The sequence below is a fragment of the Protomyctophum parallelum genome, assembly GCF_964188405.1.
Source record: "Protomyctophum parallelum genome assembly, chromosome: 2".
NCBI lineage: Eukaryota > Metazoa > Chordata > Actinopteri > Myctophiformes > Myctophidae > Protomyctophum > Protomyctophum parallelum.
The window spans coordinates 28,666,259-28,683,193 of record NC_139699.1 but is presented as its reverse complement, the minus strand read 5'-3'; the positions used below and the strand labels follow the sequence as shown (position 1 = coordinate 28,683,193).

The 16,935-nt window shown below is 44.0% G+C and overlaps 1 protein-coding gene across 2 annotated transcripts in view; it reads left to right on the top strand.

Annotated features, from left to right (window-relative positions):
* Positions 1 to 5,093, top strand: part of LOC310878565 (collagen and calcium-binding EGF domain-containing protein 1-like) — a 46,715-nt gene extending 41,622 nt beyond the window's left edge. For both annotated transcript variants that reach the window (XM_083792906.1, XM_083792907.1), the window contains 6 exons: positions 974 to 1,107; positions 1,240 to 1,354; positions 1,436 to 1,575; positions 1,967 to 2,002; positions 2,378 to 2,413; positions 3,359 to 5,093. In XM_083792906.1, coding sequence (XP_083649032.1) covers positions 974 to 1,107; positions 1,240 to 1,354; positions 1,436 to 1,575; positions 1,967 to 2,002; positions 2,378 to 2,413; positions 3,359 to 3,547 — 650 coding nt within the window. In that variant the 3' untranslated portion in view covers positions 3,548 to 5,093. The remainder of the gene's footprint in view (positions 1 to 973; positions 1,108 to 1,239; positions 1,355 to 1,435; positions 1,576 to 1,966; positions 2,003 to 2,377; positions 2,414 to 3,358) is intronic.
* The last annotated feature ends 11,842 nt before the right edge of the window (positions 5,094 to 16,935 follow it).

Sequence of the window (16,935 nt, the reverse complement as noted above, 5' to 3'; positions counted from 1 at the left end):
GGAAACTGGTGATGTCAGGGAGAACCAATAAGGACCAGAGGGGGGCAGGTCCAATCAGGGACCTGTCACTCAGAGCCATGTCTGTCAATTCACTTGAGTACTGTAGCAAAAGAAATACAACTTGTTACATGCCCTAAAACATAATAACAAATACCAAACTTATAATTATTAATAACAAATACCAAACTTATAATTATTATCCTAATTTAGTAGCCACCATAAATAATACTTATACTTAAACAAATAATCAAAAGGACCGTGGTCCGTAATACAGTCCCAAACACTTTTTTTTTTTTGCATTACTGCCCATGTTTTGTTCAAGTTGCTTCCTGTTTAGCGCTGCAGGTAGGTGTGCTGCCTGCCAACTTCCCCCTAAACACTCGACTTTATTGTGTTTGAACCCTTGATGTTTTTCAAAGATACTATGCTTTGCAGTTTTAGTTTAAAAATTATCAAATGAATTCAATTAATCCTTAAATATTTACCAAATAATGCAAAAGATGCAATTGCTGACGGACCGTAACGGAAATGAAACAGTACAATACCTGGTGTTGTTCACTTCATTGTTCATTGACTGGAGTCCCCCAGGGGTCTATACTAGGCAACCTCCTTTTTATTCTCTCTACACCAAATATCTTTACCTAAAATAATTGTTAGAACTGAATTTTTGCCTCAGATTTAAGACTCTAGGCCTAGGGTTCATGTGGTTAAACATCACAGTCTGTAGAACCGAGTGTCCGGTTGCATTCTCGCTAACTTTTCACCGCAATTAGGCGCCGATAAGCTTTGTGGCTTGCTGAAAATAACAGATTTTCACAGCTCGGGGGCCAGGCGAGAGGAGAGTCTACTGTAGGTCGAGTCCTGGAGTGATGTACAGCTCCATGTTCAAGTCCTCATCGTTCTGTGTATCTATTACAGGGTATTACAGGCATCGCAAGCCAGTTTTAGACAGTGTTTTTGTTTTGTCTCTTAGTGAGTACATCGGGGAAGTCCGACCCGCTAATGAGTGCCGGTTCCTGTTCCTTCACCTGTCAGGACTTTGTCGACATGAAGAACAGCCTGCTGCAGCTCAAACTGAGACTGGGAAGCACACACACTCCTAACCAGGTACACTGCTAGTACTTGACTTTAGGACATGAACATGACTACCTAGGTCGTGGTTTCACCTCATATACAGATTTATTATGCCATTACTTTGTAATGGACTGGTTGGTATTATGTTTATGATTGTGCTCATAGATTCCTGGGCTGGCCAACAGCAGTGATAAACCATCACAAGGACGTGCAGGAAAAGGTCCCGATAGCCCCTTACTGTCTGCTCCAGCTGGCCCACCAGGAGCACCTGGAGTCCCAGGTAATGTTTTTATTTAATCCATCCATCCATCCATCCATCCATCCACCCAACCAACCACCCACCCACCCCTGTCTCCTCAAGGCCATCCAGGTGAACCTGGTGATAGGGGGGAGCCAGGAGAGAGGGGTCTGCCAGGTCCTCAGGGGCCGAGGGGGAATATGGGACCAATGGGCCCCGAGCCTGACCTGTCACACATCAAGAGGGGCCGAAGGGGACCAGTGGTGAGTGCCTTATGGTTCATGGTTGTGGTTCATCGCGCACACATGTTGCTTTATACACACAAACAGTCCTGGGGTTCAAACCCCAGTGGGACCAATATATTTGAAAGACTAACAGTGGTCATACGTATTGTATGTAATGTCATATGAGGTCACAACATTGAGCCTCTTTCTCAACACTAAACCACTACCCACTCCTTAAATGTACTTTAGTCTAGCTAAGAGCTTGAATATAAAACACAATTGTGTTTATTTACGTATTGAGCTGTTGCTCTCTGTTTCAAATTACTACTATTTCAAATGACAATAAAACTGATCTATCATTAAAACTTTTTTTGTTTTAATGAACAGAATGGCATTCTTAATGAAACTCTGTATGCTGTCGTTTGTTCAGGGTCCACAAGGGTCACCAGGAAAAGACGGACTCAAGGTCATTATAACAGTTTATATTTTCAGTTACTGAATTAGAGAGCATGGATGCGTGCATGTGCCAACTCCAAGTACCCAATCTAACACTGCCTGAAGTATCTTTGAACATGGTAACATGGTTTGAAGCGGTTCCGTTCTGTGTCTGGCCGTATGGTCAGACCTCTGCATAGAATGGGTCTGGATTTCTTTACTACAGAATTATAGAAAAACACATTATAAAATAATAATGAGAAATAATGAGACTGTTGTCTTTTGTGGTTTAGGTACAGAAAGTTCAGTTTTGATTCTAATATGTACATAGCTGTTTCTACTTTCTACTCATTTAAAAGTGATATTTGTGATAAATGTCACTAACTGGACACTGTTTTATTTACAGGGTGACAGAGGAGCGCCTGGTCCCAGAGGTGACCCTGTAAGTCTTGAAATAGTCTGAAATAGTCCCTCCAAGGCAAGCTATCAAGCTATGTAGACTCTCCTAATAACCAACATTTTCTTATCATCTTATTGTGTGTGTGTGTGTGTGTGTGTGTGTGTGTGTGTGTGTGTGTGTGTGTGTGTGTGTGTGTGTGCCACGACTGATATGAAAAAAGACGTCCTTTTATTTGTAATAATGGATACTAATGTAACAGGTTTTGTGCCCATATGACTTGCCCATATGACTTTTTTTCCTTCTTTTTAAACATATGTTTATTAATTTCCTTATTTTACAAAAGTATTATACAACAATTATTCACATAGCTGTATATTGTCTTCCTCCCCTACACACAAATGGCAGTGCAAATATTGAAATCAAATCTTTAAAGAACTCAAACTAAATTGCATGGATGCACCTGGGACGTTTCCATTCTGGAAAGCTTTATTTTCGTTGTTACTATATATCATTGCTGTAGGACAGAAACTTCTCCATATTCTAACCTTTTGTGCTTTTTTCGTAAATGAATGCCATATACTTGATCATACTACAGCGTCACACAAAAGCATCAAAATAAATGTGTGAAAATGTGTGAAATGTGGTGCAAAGTTTTTCAGAAAACGTAGGTTAGGTTTTTAGGAGTTTTTAGAACTCTCATGTCAAAATGGGCTAAATTTTAAAATTAGGCATCATTAGCTTTCCCTTGGATTCACCCTGTTGCACCCTACCCTGACATGGTCCAAACAATAGAAGTCAATTTAAAATACTTTCACCTGGATTCACCAGAAGCTGGTCCCCTGACATCATGGTCCAACAATAGAATGCAGCTTTAAATAAACGCATACTGCCCTAAAGGAAACATGCTTTACCGATTGTCTGGCACAATGAGGCAGACACGCCCTGCGATCATTCTTAATAATGACTCCATTTCCCATCTCTCCCCAGGGACCGCCTGGCTCCTTTGACTTCCTCTTGCTCATGATGGCTGACATCCGTAACGACATCATCGAGCTGCAGGAGAAGGTGTTTGGGGAGAGGCGTGGCATCTCGCTGGATAACCCGCCCTACTCCAGCGGGGAGACAGACTTTGGGGACTGGGGGTCTGGACAAGGGGATGTCGAGCTCAATACCTGACCCTTACTATCCCCCTCAAATGTCAATCAAACTGTGGCAGCTGTCACTCGATCCAGACAGAAGCAATCCACATGTTCAGAGCAAAGACAACACTCTTTTTGTCCTCAGTGACCAGTTTGCCAAAAAATGCCAAATTTCATTCTGACTGGAACGAGGGGGGTGTGACGAGGAGGAGACCCTGTTGAACTCTCTAGGCTGCCATTGTCAGGAAAACAAAGAGAGGAAAGAAAGTGAGAGGAAGAGGGCAGGGAATTAGACCAAGAGGCATAGATTCTCAACTACTATACGAGCGAGCGCTGGTCCCGCCACCTCGTTTCCTGATGTGCCCAGAGTCTGGATGAGGGATGTGCGTGCACTGTGCAGGGACGTGAGACAGTGGGTGTGGGGGATGATGCAGCGCATCACGCACGTGCGTCTCTGTGCTCGACCACTTCAAACGGATGTCTTTATCGTCTACATCTCTTCCTGTTCCTGCGTCTGTCCATGAAAGCTCTGCTGCTGCGGCTGACAATGTGCCTCCAGGGCCCCACTGGAACAGACAAAAGAACAAGGGGGCCCGTGGGCTCCAGGCTTCCCACCGCACCTGTCTATAATACAACCCCAAAGCCTGAGCACCTTGAGCCATGCCAACTCTGAGGCATTTTCAATCATCCATTCTTAAATAGCATCAATGTCATATCCATATTAGCGTGAGTTTCATTTGGCTATTTGAAACCTCTTCTGTACAGTTTCACAACAGTGGCTGACAAACAGCCAGCGACAGAGGAAGCATTATTTTTCTTCTGTTCTGAATAATTAACACTTTTAAAAAGTTTCTATTTTTATGTTGGATAAATCTGTTTAATTATTGTGCACTTGTCTTTTCAATACAACATTTGTGATTGGATGGTGTCTGATTGGAACTATGCTGTGTTTGCAAACTTGTGTCTGCATTCAACTATAATGTGACATTTCTCTTCAGATTTGTGTTGGGATATTCCCACAGTGCTTCTGGCATAAATATAAAGTAAGATAGCTTTTCTTTCTTTTCTTTCAACATATGAGCTTGTAGATGGGCTATTTTCGGCAAAGACATTTGGTGTCGCTCTCAAAATAGCTTCTTCTAAATACCTACATTCATGTAAATTTGCGTAGAGGGAAAAGGGATATGGACCAAGTATAGACTCCTGAGGGACACTGATCAACAAAGTGAGTTAATCTGAACTCATGTGAGCTGGGCAATCTAGTGAAGGGGTATACCACTATCAGTAAGATCTAAGTCTACAGACTATGATCAGATCAGATGACAAACGTTGCATTGAAAGACAAGTGTAAACAGGGAGTAAAATGCACACAGGGCTGCCTATGTGCACAACGGGTATTGTATATGCAGAAACAAGCTTATCGCAGCAGCCCTCAAATAAGAACAACAATGTCTGCAGACCAGAAACAATAAAGATCCTTAAATGCAAAACTCAAAAATCTAAACTTCCTTATGGTATGAAAATGACATGTAAGGGGTCAGTTGCTTAAGCCATTTTTGGATAAAGGCTTTTCAGGGTATGATTGCAGCCACTTAATTATGTAGATTTTCTTTATCACTTCATTATTTAAAGCGGGAGGTCATATAAATAGTTATGTACAAAACCTGGTTTGGGGTAGTAACTTATAGTTGCACAGTGTGTTGTATCGGACATATCTGCTTAGTATTACCGTAAATCAACAGCTCTTGCACAAGGTGGGTTCAGATTAAGTTGAAGACAAATAGTGGGGGTTCATGTTGGGGGTTCTGTGCCTTGTACATGCCATGGACACATTAAAATGAGTTAATGAAAGAGAAAAGACTTCTCTTGGCTAGACTTTATCAACCAGCCTGCCCTGCATGGATTCTTCATAATGGCTAATTCAGAGCTGCATGGGTCAACAACAGCTGATTGCAATTAACTCAACTGGTACAAATATACATTTATCAATAGTCTGCAGGGTGGGTCCATTGTTTGAACCTGAGAACCAAATAGATAAACATAAATATCATAAACAGGTGCTTCTGTCTCTGGATGTTACATCTCCTTACCACCAGAGGGCAGTCAACTCTACATAACTTAATAAGCTCATCGACTCCGATGAGACAGGTATAAAATAAAAAGCTTTTTTTCCCTTCTGTCTTCACATGATCACATCCATAAATAGTTATTCACTCACACTTAACATTCCAGTTAGTAAAAGTAGTAAATTTATGGGGACATTTACGTTCAAAGAAAACAAAAAAGCACGAGCAGCCTCACCGCCTGTCTCTGTAAAGAAGTAGTAAACCATAGCGTGGCTGTGTGTGATTATGAGTGTAAGTATCATGGGTCGGAGGTCAAATGCCTGTTAATAAACAGCTGTAGGGATCATCATAATTATAGACGGGGCTCTCTCAGGTGGCCTGTCCGGACTCGCAGCCCAGCCCATTGCCCAGGAGGCTTTACGTGGATGGATCCACAGATGTGTAACTTCTGTCTGGACTGGAGGTGAGGCAGCCAGCCGAGGCACTTATAGCCGTGCAAGCATTTTTGCTTTACTATAGCTAATAGCTCTCGTCCATAGCGTTAGAAGGACTCCAGTGAGTCCAGTCCTAACTATGGACCAGCTTACTACAGTCCTCTAGCCTAATTAGGCTAAAAGTCTGTTGCTGTGGTGCTGATCACAGGAAGTCACATGTCAGTGTTCAGCATGTCCATGCATTATGTTTTGTTCATGTGCATTGTGCATACAAGATTTAGCGTGTGTGTGTGTGTGTGTGTGTGTGTGTGTGTGTGTGTGTTGTGTGTGTGTGTGTGTGTGTGTGTGTGTGTGTGTGTGTGTGTGTGTGTGTGTGTGTGCGTGCCGTGCGTGTGTGCGCGCACGCGCGTGCTTGACAGGGTTCTCACCTAACAGCTCCGCCCCCTGCCGTGCGGCCACCGCTGACACAGTACAGACGTTGCCAGGCAACCGAGATCAGGAAAGACAACATGAAACAATTTAAGAAGCATGTTAGTGAAAGAAAAGAGAGAGAGAGGGGGGGGGGGGGGGGATTATCTCATTTCCTTCACTGCTTCTCATGCAACCGGTCGGTGTCTGTCCTCTGTAGCCTGTAGGGGGCGGTAGAGATCAGATTAGTATGTTGTTTACATACCACGCCATTCCATTCTACAGTCAGTATGCTACCATTTCTACAGTCAGTATGCTACCAGCTACCTGCCATCACAATCTGTCTTGATTTAATTTAACTGTTTGGAATGCTATGCTTCTTTCTTGACTCCGGTGGTTCTCGAAGGTCCAGACCAGGCCCCAACTAAACAATTAGTTAGAAACCAGAAGGACCCTTACAGGTCTGTAACCTATATGTGGGTCCATTTGGTAACATGATTTGTACATTTGAAACACTTGAAATGAAAACATTTGAGAACCACTGCTTTGCACTGTATAAACAAAGATTTATTTTTATTTTATTGTCTCACACACACACACACACACACACACACACACACACACACACACACACACACACACACACACACACGTGTGTGCGTGTGTGTGTGTGTGTGTGTGTGTGTGTGTGTGTGTGTGTGTGTGTGTGTGGACACTTCTTTGATGAATTGAACAAGGTGGACCCTGTTGTAAACAAGTCAAATGCTTAATTGGGTCGTCCACTCACAGTTAACAGTCTTTGTATTGAGTTTGTGCTTGAAATGTACTGTAATTCTGCAAACCGTTAATAAATATTTCAATCAATCAAAATGTGTGTGTGTGTGTGTATATATATTGTATGTATGTATGTATGTATGTATACAGTTTCAAAACTAGGGTGCACTCCCTAAGGCCAGACGAGAACATACTTTTGGAGGTGTGCTCTAGTCTAGACTAGAGCAGATCGTTTCCCAACCAATATAGGAGACAGACAGAATGATGACTGCAGAGTGATGATGTAGGCGAGTTTATGAAGTGTCCACAGCCCTCCTCTGAGACAGACCACGTTTTATCATGAGCATTAGTGAGGACCAATTATATAGGCCTACTGTATAAAGATAGGTTGAAAAAGTATTCCTTTAAAGTAAAAATAATAATAAATAAATACACCATCAGAGTATTTCTTCCATCACGATGTGAGGATGGGTGTTGGCACCACCCAGGCTCAAGTATTCGCTGCATCTCTAGATGAGAATGGAGATGTAACAGATAGAACGGTGCCAGATGTTTTCTAGTAAGCAGATATGAAAGGAATTTCCTCACTGACACAACCATGGTCGTCCAAAAATACATCTCCCGCACGATACTCTGAGAGGATGTCACTTCCAATAATAGTGACCTGTGTGTGTGTGTGTGTGTGTGTGTGTGTGTGTGTGTGCGTGTGCGTGCGCGTGAATGCACATGTATACATGCAGTGATGTAAATCGGTTTTCAATGTAATGGGTCCTGGAATCCAACGGTGGTCTTTTAGTTGGGTCCCAGGCACATTTTATGAGTCCTACTTCAACGACGTTAAAGTACGGTACAGAGTACAGTATTGCATCCCAGGAATGTGTCCTTTCTCAGTTTAGTGAGTCTATAAGCATGCAGGATGCAGGCTATTTGCATCACTGTAGCCTACATGTATAGTCAGATATCACTGCCATAGTCTGTCTTGTGTGCTTTTTGAGCGTTTTAACAGATTGACGTTTATTAAACAGAATGCCTGCAGCCTAGTACATACATGTATTGTATTCACTTAGAGATAACTTGTTATGCTCATCTCAGGACAGGCCATTTCCACAATTATCGTTATTTATTAAGGCATGTGTGCTTCACTTGCATTAGTTGCATACCAGTTCAGTTGAGAGATGGAGACACAGGAAACAGGAAGATTGGAACCCAAAGGAAGATTGGCAAAGGATTGAGGGCTGACCTGCTATTCATTTCGATGGAAGTTGCTCAGTGGTGTTTTGAAGCACCCGGAAGAACGCTCTACTTCCGCATTTTTTCGATTTGGACACCAAAATGTGGTAAATGCGGAAGTGCTCAATGTTACCCGAACCCGAGCCAACAAGGCACTAAGGACATTTAACAGGTTGGCCTGTGACAATCACTGCTAGTGACTGGCCTTTACGTCAACTAACCAACCATGCCCCTGAGCAGAGGTAACTCAACCCCTCCGAGGCTGTTAACTGGCTGATAGTAGAAGTGATATCAATAATAGGGCCACCTGTGGCATTAGATAGACGTCTCAGATAACAACTGACTGTTAGCCTACTGACATTGTTGCATTGTGTACCCTCCTACAGGTATTTGGATTTGTTTGTATTATTGGATGACGTGCAATACTTTTCCAAAGCAATATAGTAAATCTTGACTCATGACTTAGCAGCCGGTAAATCAGGAACATGCACAATGCATTCCATAAACCTTCAAACAGCCACAGCACACCTTGACATTATAATTATAATCTTAATCTGGGTCTGGATTTTAAGAATTGTATCTAGAAGTTATTTAATGAACATATGTCTTAACTGTAAATCTATATACACGACACATAGCTTTGATGGTCCCATCATAGTTTTGATATTATGATGCTTTTTTCAAGGTCATTACCATCACAGAAGCATAGCTTGCTCTTTGCTGGTGCTTTCAGAACTCCAACTTCTTGATAACATGCTATGACTATTTCTAAAGAATGCAAAACATGTTTTTCAAAAGACCAAAATGTACATTCACCACACCTGTCTGGAATGCTGCACTGGTAGCCCAGTCCTTTACATCGAGTGAGAGAAATGCTGGATTGATAACACAGCTGGCGCATGCTAAATCTGTATTGGCGAGGCTGGCCAACCTGGAGGTTGGCGACAAGTCTGTAAACTTCGGCTTGATGAAGCTAGTGCCAAAATGCAGCTGTGGGGCTTGCATGGGAAGATCAACTTGCTTGTGCTACAAAATGGCTTTTTCTAGCATAAAACAACACGTATCAAACTTTACATGTTATTGCACTTATACAAAATCTTAGTTGCAATGATAGCTGCAGTTTGTAGATAGCTACAAAGTAATCGGCTCAATCCATCTCATGTTTATGAGTATTATGACGTGGTGTGAGCTCACATATCGTCTGTTTTTGGCGAGCAACACACCTGAGGTGATTATCAAGGTAGCTGATTATCCCTTTCGAAACATTCAACATTTTACTATGTCATTAATATACCTTAGAGGTGTTGTGTGGAAATAATAAAAAAGTTTCCTAGAACTGGAGGTCTGAAAAAAATCATTAACATGGTGAATCACATCTTGATGATGTCATCAAGATGTGATTCACCACGTGCGTGCGTGCGTGCGTGTATGTATATGCAGGGTATGTATGTCGGTGTCTTCCAACAGCTAATAAGGTTCCACCATTCTTGGTGACGTAACTACGGTAAGATACGTTTCAAGGTTGGTGAAAGGTCAATAACGGGTCTAAAGGATTTAGAATAGCAGAGAGCTCTAGGACTCAGAGCAGCAGTCGTACCCAGACAGCAGAGAGCTCTAGGACTCAGAGAAGCAGACTTACCCAGACAGACAGCAGAGAGAGTGCTCGCGCTGGGGGACTTCAATCACGTCTCCCTGAAGAAGGCTCTTCCGAGATACAAACCTCAGATCAACATCGCCACCAGGTTGGAGAGAACACTGGACCAGTGCTACTCGACCATCCCAGAGGCATATCACGCAGTGGCTAGAGCTCCTCTCGGTGAGTCCGACCACAACACCATTCTCCTAGTCCCTAAGTATCGCCAGAAACTAAAGGTGGCAAAACCAACTGTCAAACTATGTAGGAAATGGTCTACAAAAGCCATAGATACATTACAGGACTGTTTGGAGTCCACAGAATGGACTAACCTCTGGACTGACGGTCAGGATATTGACACGTACACTGACACTGTTACATCTTACATTCACTTCTGTGAGAGTGTTTGTATTCCCACAAGGACCATTACGGTTTTTAACAACAGCAAGCCCTGGTTCAATAATGAAGTGAGATCGCTTTGTAGAGAGAAACATGCTGCTTACAAACGCGGAGATATGGGGAATTATAAGAGACTGAAATATGAATTTCAGCGTGCTGTGTCTAAGGCTAAGGCCTCCTACAAAGTGAAGCTTGAAAACAAACTGCAAGCAAATGACATCAAAGGTGTATGGCAGGGTTTGCAGGACATCACTGACTATAAAACCAAACACCATGTCCCAGACAGGGACCCCTCCCTTCCTGGGAGGCTTAATGATTTTTATTGTCGGTTCGATAGTGAAAACCATCAGTCCCCCTCTTTTCCAAGAGAGCAGGGTGACTCTCCACCCAACATACATGAACATGATGTCAGACTGTTGCTCCGTCAGCAAAACCCCAGAAAGGCGGCAGGGCCTGATGGCGTGTCGTCTGCCACACTAAAACACTGTGCTGACCAACTTGCACCTATCCTCACTTCCATTTTCAACTGGTCACTTGAACTCTGTACTGTGCCTGCTTGCTTTAAATCTGCGGTTATCATTCCTGTCCCAAAGAAAAATAATATCACCTGTCTTAATGACTATAGGCCTGTTGCCCTAACATCTGTCATTATGAAAGTTTTTGAGCGACTGGTCTGTAAACACCTGTCCAGCATAGCACTAGACCCCCACCAATTTGCCTACAGAGCAAATAGGAGTGTAGATGATGCAGTATCCCTCTGTCCCTCTGCACACTATTACCCAACACCTAGAATCCAGATCCACCTATGCTCGTGTACTTTTTGTTGACTTCAGCTCCGCATTTAATACAATAGTGCCTGGGAAGCTGATCTCAACCCTACAGGAGCTAGGCGTCAGTACACATCTATGTAAATGGATCTTTAATTTTCTATGTAACAGGAAACAGGTGGTCAAAATAGGTGATCTCGTCTCGCTCCTAAACACTGGGGCCCCCCAGGGGTGCGTCCTTTCTCCACTTCTCTACTCATTATACACTCATTTCTGTCAATCTCACTTTAGTACAGTTATGATGTATAAGTTTGCTGATGACACATCCTTAGTAGGTCTTATTACCAACGAGGTTGAAACCGACTACCGCAGAGCAGTAGAGGAGCTGGTGAGATGGTGTGAGAGTTACAACTTGATTCTAAACATCTCTAAAACCAAAGAGATGTTCATAGATTTTAGGAAAAATAAATCGGGTCCCCTCCCCCCCCTCTTCATCAATGGGGAAGAGGTAGAAAGAGTTTCCTCCTTCCGGTTCCTAGGGACCACCATCCATGAATCCTTATCATGGGATCTTAACACCAGTCTCATAAAAAGTAAATCACACCAGCGTCTCTATTCCTGCGGCAGCTTAAGAAGTTCAAAGTCAGCCAAGCAGCCATGACTCACTTCTACAGGGCCAATTGAAAGTGTTCTCACCTTCTCCATGATTGTCTGGTTTGGTCACACAACCTCCCAAGACAAATTAAAGCTTGAAAGAGTAGTACGTCGCGCATCAAAAAACATTGGATGCAGCCTCCCTACACTTTCCTCACTCTATTCCACCAGAATAATTAGGAAGGCAAATAAAATCATTGCAGACAACTCCCATCCTGCACATCACCTCTTCAATCTCCTCCCATCAGGCAGGAGATATAGAAGTATCCAGAGCTCAACATGTCGCTTCAGGGACAGCACTTACCCTGTAGCCATTAGACATCTGAACTCATAGTAGCCTGACCTAAGCAGAGACATTTCTGGTCTAGAGGGGCGGGTCGCGCCTCAGAAATGCGCGCACCCTGATTGGATCTCATCGATCTGTCCGTCACCCCCGGCCCCTCCTCTCCCCCCTAGTGCAGCGCTACATCACATCATTTAGAGCGACGCCCACCCGGAAGGGTTGACTCCCACTTTTAGACTGGTTCAGCCCACGGCTTTTTCCAGGCTTTCATCTTTCGCGCAGACGAAATGAAAGCCTGGGTATCGAGGCTAAACTCATAGTATATACATATAGCACTTTAAAGGTATATTCAGTGATTTCACTTAATTCAAATATCACTTATTTTTTTGTTTTCTTGTGATAATCCTCCCTACTATAGAGTGTGCTGGCCATATAAGGAGTTCCTCCCTGTCCCCAGTTAACCCCTGGGGGTCAAAAAACCTTAGGTTTCGTTTTTGACTCTCTATCCTGATTGGACGAAAGGCTGGCTCCCACAGCCAAAAACGAAACCTAAGGTTTTTTGAGTGAAATCACTGAATATACCTTTAAAAGAAACTGAATGTAATTTCCTATTCTGCTGGTTTTAGTTTTTGTATTGTACTGTCCTTCTTGTTTGTGTATCTATGGTTGTCTGTATATGTTGAGTATGAACCAAGACAAATTCCTATCACTTGTTGACATGGCAAATAAATTATTGAATTGAATTGAATTGAATTGAATTGAGCTCTAGGACTCAGAGAAGCAGTCTTACCCAGACAGAGAGCAGAGAGCTCTAGGACTCAGAGCAGCAGTCGTACCCAGACAGCAGAGAACTCTAGGACTCAGAGCAGCATTCGTACCCAAACAGAGATCTCTATAGGGACTCAGAGCAGCAGTCGTACCAGCAGTAGTGAGCGCACTTCATGGCCACGCTCTGCTTGCGCACATGTAGGCCATACATGGCCTATTTGTGTGCAAGGCGCAAGTTGGCAGAGATAGCATTTCTAGTTCCATATTGAGATTATGCACGCACGCACGCACACACGCACACACACACATGAACACACACACACACACACACACACACACACACACACACACACACACACACACACACACACACACACACACACACACACACACACACACACACACACACACACACACACACATGTTCATGTGTTCATGAAATACACATGCAGGACCTACTGTATTAGGCATGCAATGTGGAGAGATGGGCTGCCACTGAGCAGCACCCGGCAGCAGTATGGAGCCTCACTCAATGACACCTCTCCAGCTACCAGTCCATACGTCTCGTTCACCAGGTCCTATGGACTGATCTTGTATTTATTTTAGAGGTATTAAAAGATCTTAACAGTCCTTAAATTGTCACTTCAGAAATGTGCAGATACATGTTGGTTTGTGGGACCGCCCCAAAACCATGACCCAAAGCTCAAGCCTGTCTTATACTCGGTTACACCTGACCTCATCTTACACCGATGAATGAATAGATGCTATTTTCTGTGCGGGAAATGTTACAGATATGTAAAAGAAAAGGAAAAGCACATCATGTTGGCATCAGATGGTTAGCTCAACCGTCTGGGCACCTAGGCTGCTGAGCCAGTCTGACCGCGTGCCGCGGGTTTGACTCCTTATTCTGACGGCCTTTTCCGTGTGTCTTCCCCCCCCCCCATCTATCTCCACATTTCCTGTCAGATTACTTTCAACCTATCAATAAAGGCAGAAAAAGCCCAAAAATATCTTAAACAAAAGAAAGAAAAAAGCACATCACGTTAGGAATAGATCATGTTTTTTGCGGTCTCATTGATGTGAATGGGGGCATGTGCTCCCTGCAGCCTGCTGTGGTCCACAATCGTGTCCTTTGTTAAGCTGACGTTTAAGATGGAGGAGGCTGTTATCCTGACACCACAATGTCAGGGCTCTCACTTTCTCTCACTTCCTCTCTGGAGGCCATCATTGTCTGTAAATCAGGCCAATGATGGTGGTGTCATCAGCAGTGTGGCCACACAGTCAGTGAATGAACAGGGAATGCATGCAGTGGGGCTGGGCAGTGCTATGAAGCAGTGTGGAGGAGGAGGTGCCGGTGCCAATCTGCACCACCTGAGGTCTGTTTGTCAGGAATTCCAGGATTGAGTTGAACCAGGTGGCGTTGAGTCCTAGATCTGTGATGTTGGTGGCGTACGTGGATGGTACAATGGTGTTTAATGTAGTCAACGTCAACGAGTGGGCAGTGTGGAGCATGAGCACAAATGGCGTCGTCCATTGACCTGCTTTGTGTGGACTGGAGTGGGTCTAATAAGTCGGTGTCATGGTAGCCGTTTCTCTACGCTGTCAACTTTCTATAGAAAGCAGAAATGCCTTGGAGGTGACACAGATGTCCCCACACCCACCCCTGTGCAGTTTACATAAACAGCCTCGACCTGAGTGCAGAGCAAAGAGAGACAGCTCTGCAGAATGTATGTGCTCAGCCCCTGCATGACTCTGTAAATATTTAGTTGTTTCTAGGGCTCTGCACTGAGGCCGAGGCAGGTATTCAGTTAATCACGTGTCCATCATCACCAGGTTATGCAGCTGCGTGCAACAAGAGAGAAGAGAGGATACAACAGGCACGCTCCCCTAGTATTTCGCTAACATGCGAACACCCACATGCGTGCGTTTGTGTGTGCACACAAGTGCACGGGACATGCACACTGACTGGAGGCTCCTGCACGGAACACACAAGCATGCCACACAACACCTGACAGGTGCGGGCGTGGTCTGTAGCGAGACACGCTATCTTGACACGCTAACTCATTCTTAAATCTGAGCTACGTGCCTGAGGCCGCGAGTGAAGCACCCTAGTTCACTCTCTGAAGCCTGTTCCCCTTCACAGCCTCCCTGTCTCACAGCCACACCCTCTTCCGACTGTGGACCAACTTCTGTCACTCTGTTGATAATAGAACTGCTAAGAGGCCTGAGAATCTGAGCCCGGCTGGTGAGTAATGGCCTTATTAGCTGTGTCAAAAGCATGCCACCGATCCCTGGTACGCTGTGTATTATATGTTCTCCTGCAGGTGTCTGGGTAGCAGCAGCAACCTCGCCAGATTACAAGATGTGCATGGCTCCTCAGATGCTGCTAATCCCTTACATTACAACTGGATGATTTAATATTGGCTTAATATTTTAACAGCTTAAGCCCTATACTTTGTCATGCAACTACGATAATTTACAAACACTTAACACATATTGCGTTTCATCATTGTGACAAGTTGTGAGTTTCTATTTTCACTCATTTTAGGGGGGATTTCTTTTGTTTTTTTGTATGTGCATTGAAACCTGCAACTTTGCCAATAGGCTACTAGGGATGCCATGGTTGGAAATGGTGGACATTTTATTTTGAAGTTTTAGCTTCAAACGCTGGCTCTGAAGTTTCTGAACAGAGCCCTCCAGGCTATGGGGTGTCAAAGTCTGACTTCCTGCACGTGAATTGCGTTTGTAAACAAAGTGTCAGAGAGACATAGGACAAGTCAGCGGATTATTTCTAACCTATACACAACCTATATACATATTTTAGCGCGATGATTAAGTTTAAAACAAGTAATACACTGTCTGGATGTCATCTTGAATTGGATTCAAAACGGAGTAGTTCTTTAATCAAAACCAGCTGTGGAGGTCGAGGAATCAATAAGCATGGGAATGAAACTGGTGAGCTTCATTTTTATTGGCTTTTCGATGTGCATCTCTACACGTCATTCAGCAGCACGTTTTCGTTTTCAGGAAGTAATTAAAAAAAAAAAATTATGGACTTTTGATATAAAAACACAAATGAGAATTTGTGCAATTTGGCATCCATTGTTAAGTATGGCCATATGATTACCACGGATATGGTCTAAAAGTGTGTATCTTATGGTCTAAAAGTTGTATCTTCTTTGTGAACTTACACAAAACCGCATGGACATGGTGTTCTGGGCTGGTCTGTCAGTGTGAATGAATAACCTTATGGGGTAGGGGTTGTAAAAGAGTCGTTGTAACGGACCCCGGGATGCCACTTTAGCACCCAGCTGGAAAGGGGACAAGCCAAGGTGAAACTCTTAGGGCAGGAGCCTATCTCCTATTTCTGTAGCGTGATTCAGCTTGATGTACAAGTACACCCCCTGGACATGACGCTAGTATGTCGCAGGGACTTACCCCCAATCCAACCCTTGATGCTGATTGCTGAAGGCTCATACATAGTCTGGATTTTCGGTGGTGGGGTGACCACCGAACTACAACATGACGTCACGAGCCGCGGTGAAGAGCAAACCACCGCCACCGCTCCAGCCCTTCTCTCTGTTTTTACTCACCACCGCTCAACGTTATTTCAGCTCCGGTGGTCAGCTCACCACCGGAGCGGTGGTCACCTCACCACCGAAAATCCAGACTATGAATAGGCCTTGAGTGTCAAGCATAGAGTATTAAAAGGATAGAGATATTAGAGACTAAACTGGCGCGAAGCTCCGCCCCCTCCGCTATTCATGTCAGTGGAAGTTGCTCAGTGGCGTTTTGAAGCACCAAGGACTGTCTAAAGAGGACGGGACGCGGAGACCGTAAGGGCGCCGCCATGTTGCTCACATGGTGCTCCATGGAAGGAAAGAAACATGCGCAATGGGCTTTATGCAGCCATCACTTCCTCGTTCAGCTTCCTTGGTCTCAACTGCGCATGTTTCTTTCCTTCCATGGAGCACCATGTGAGCAACATGGCGGCGCCCTTACGGTCTTC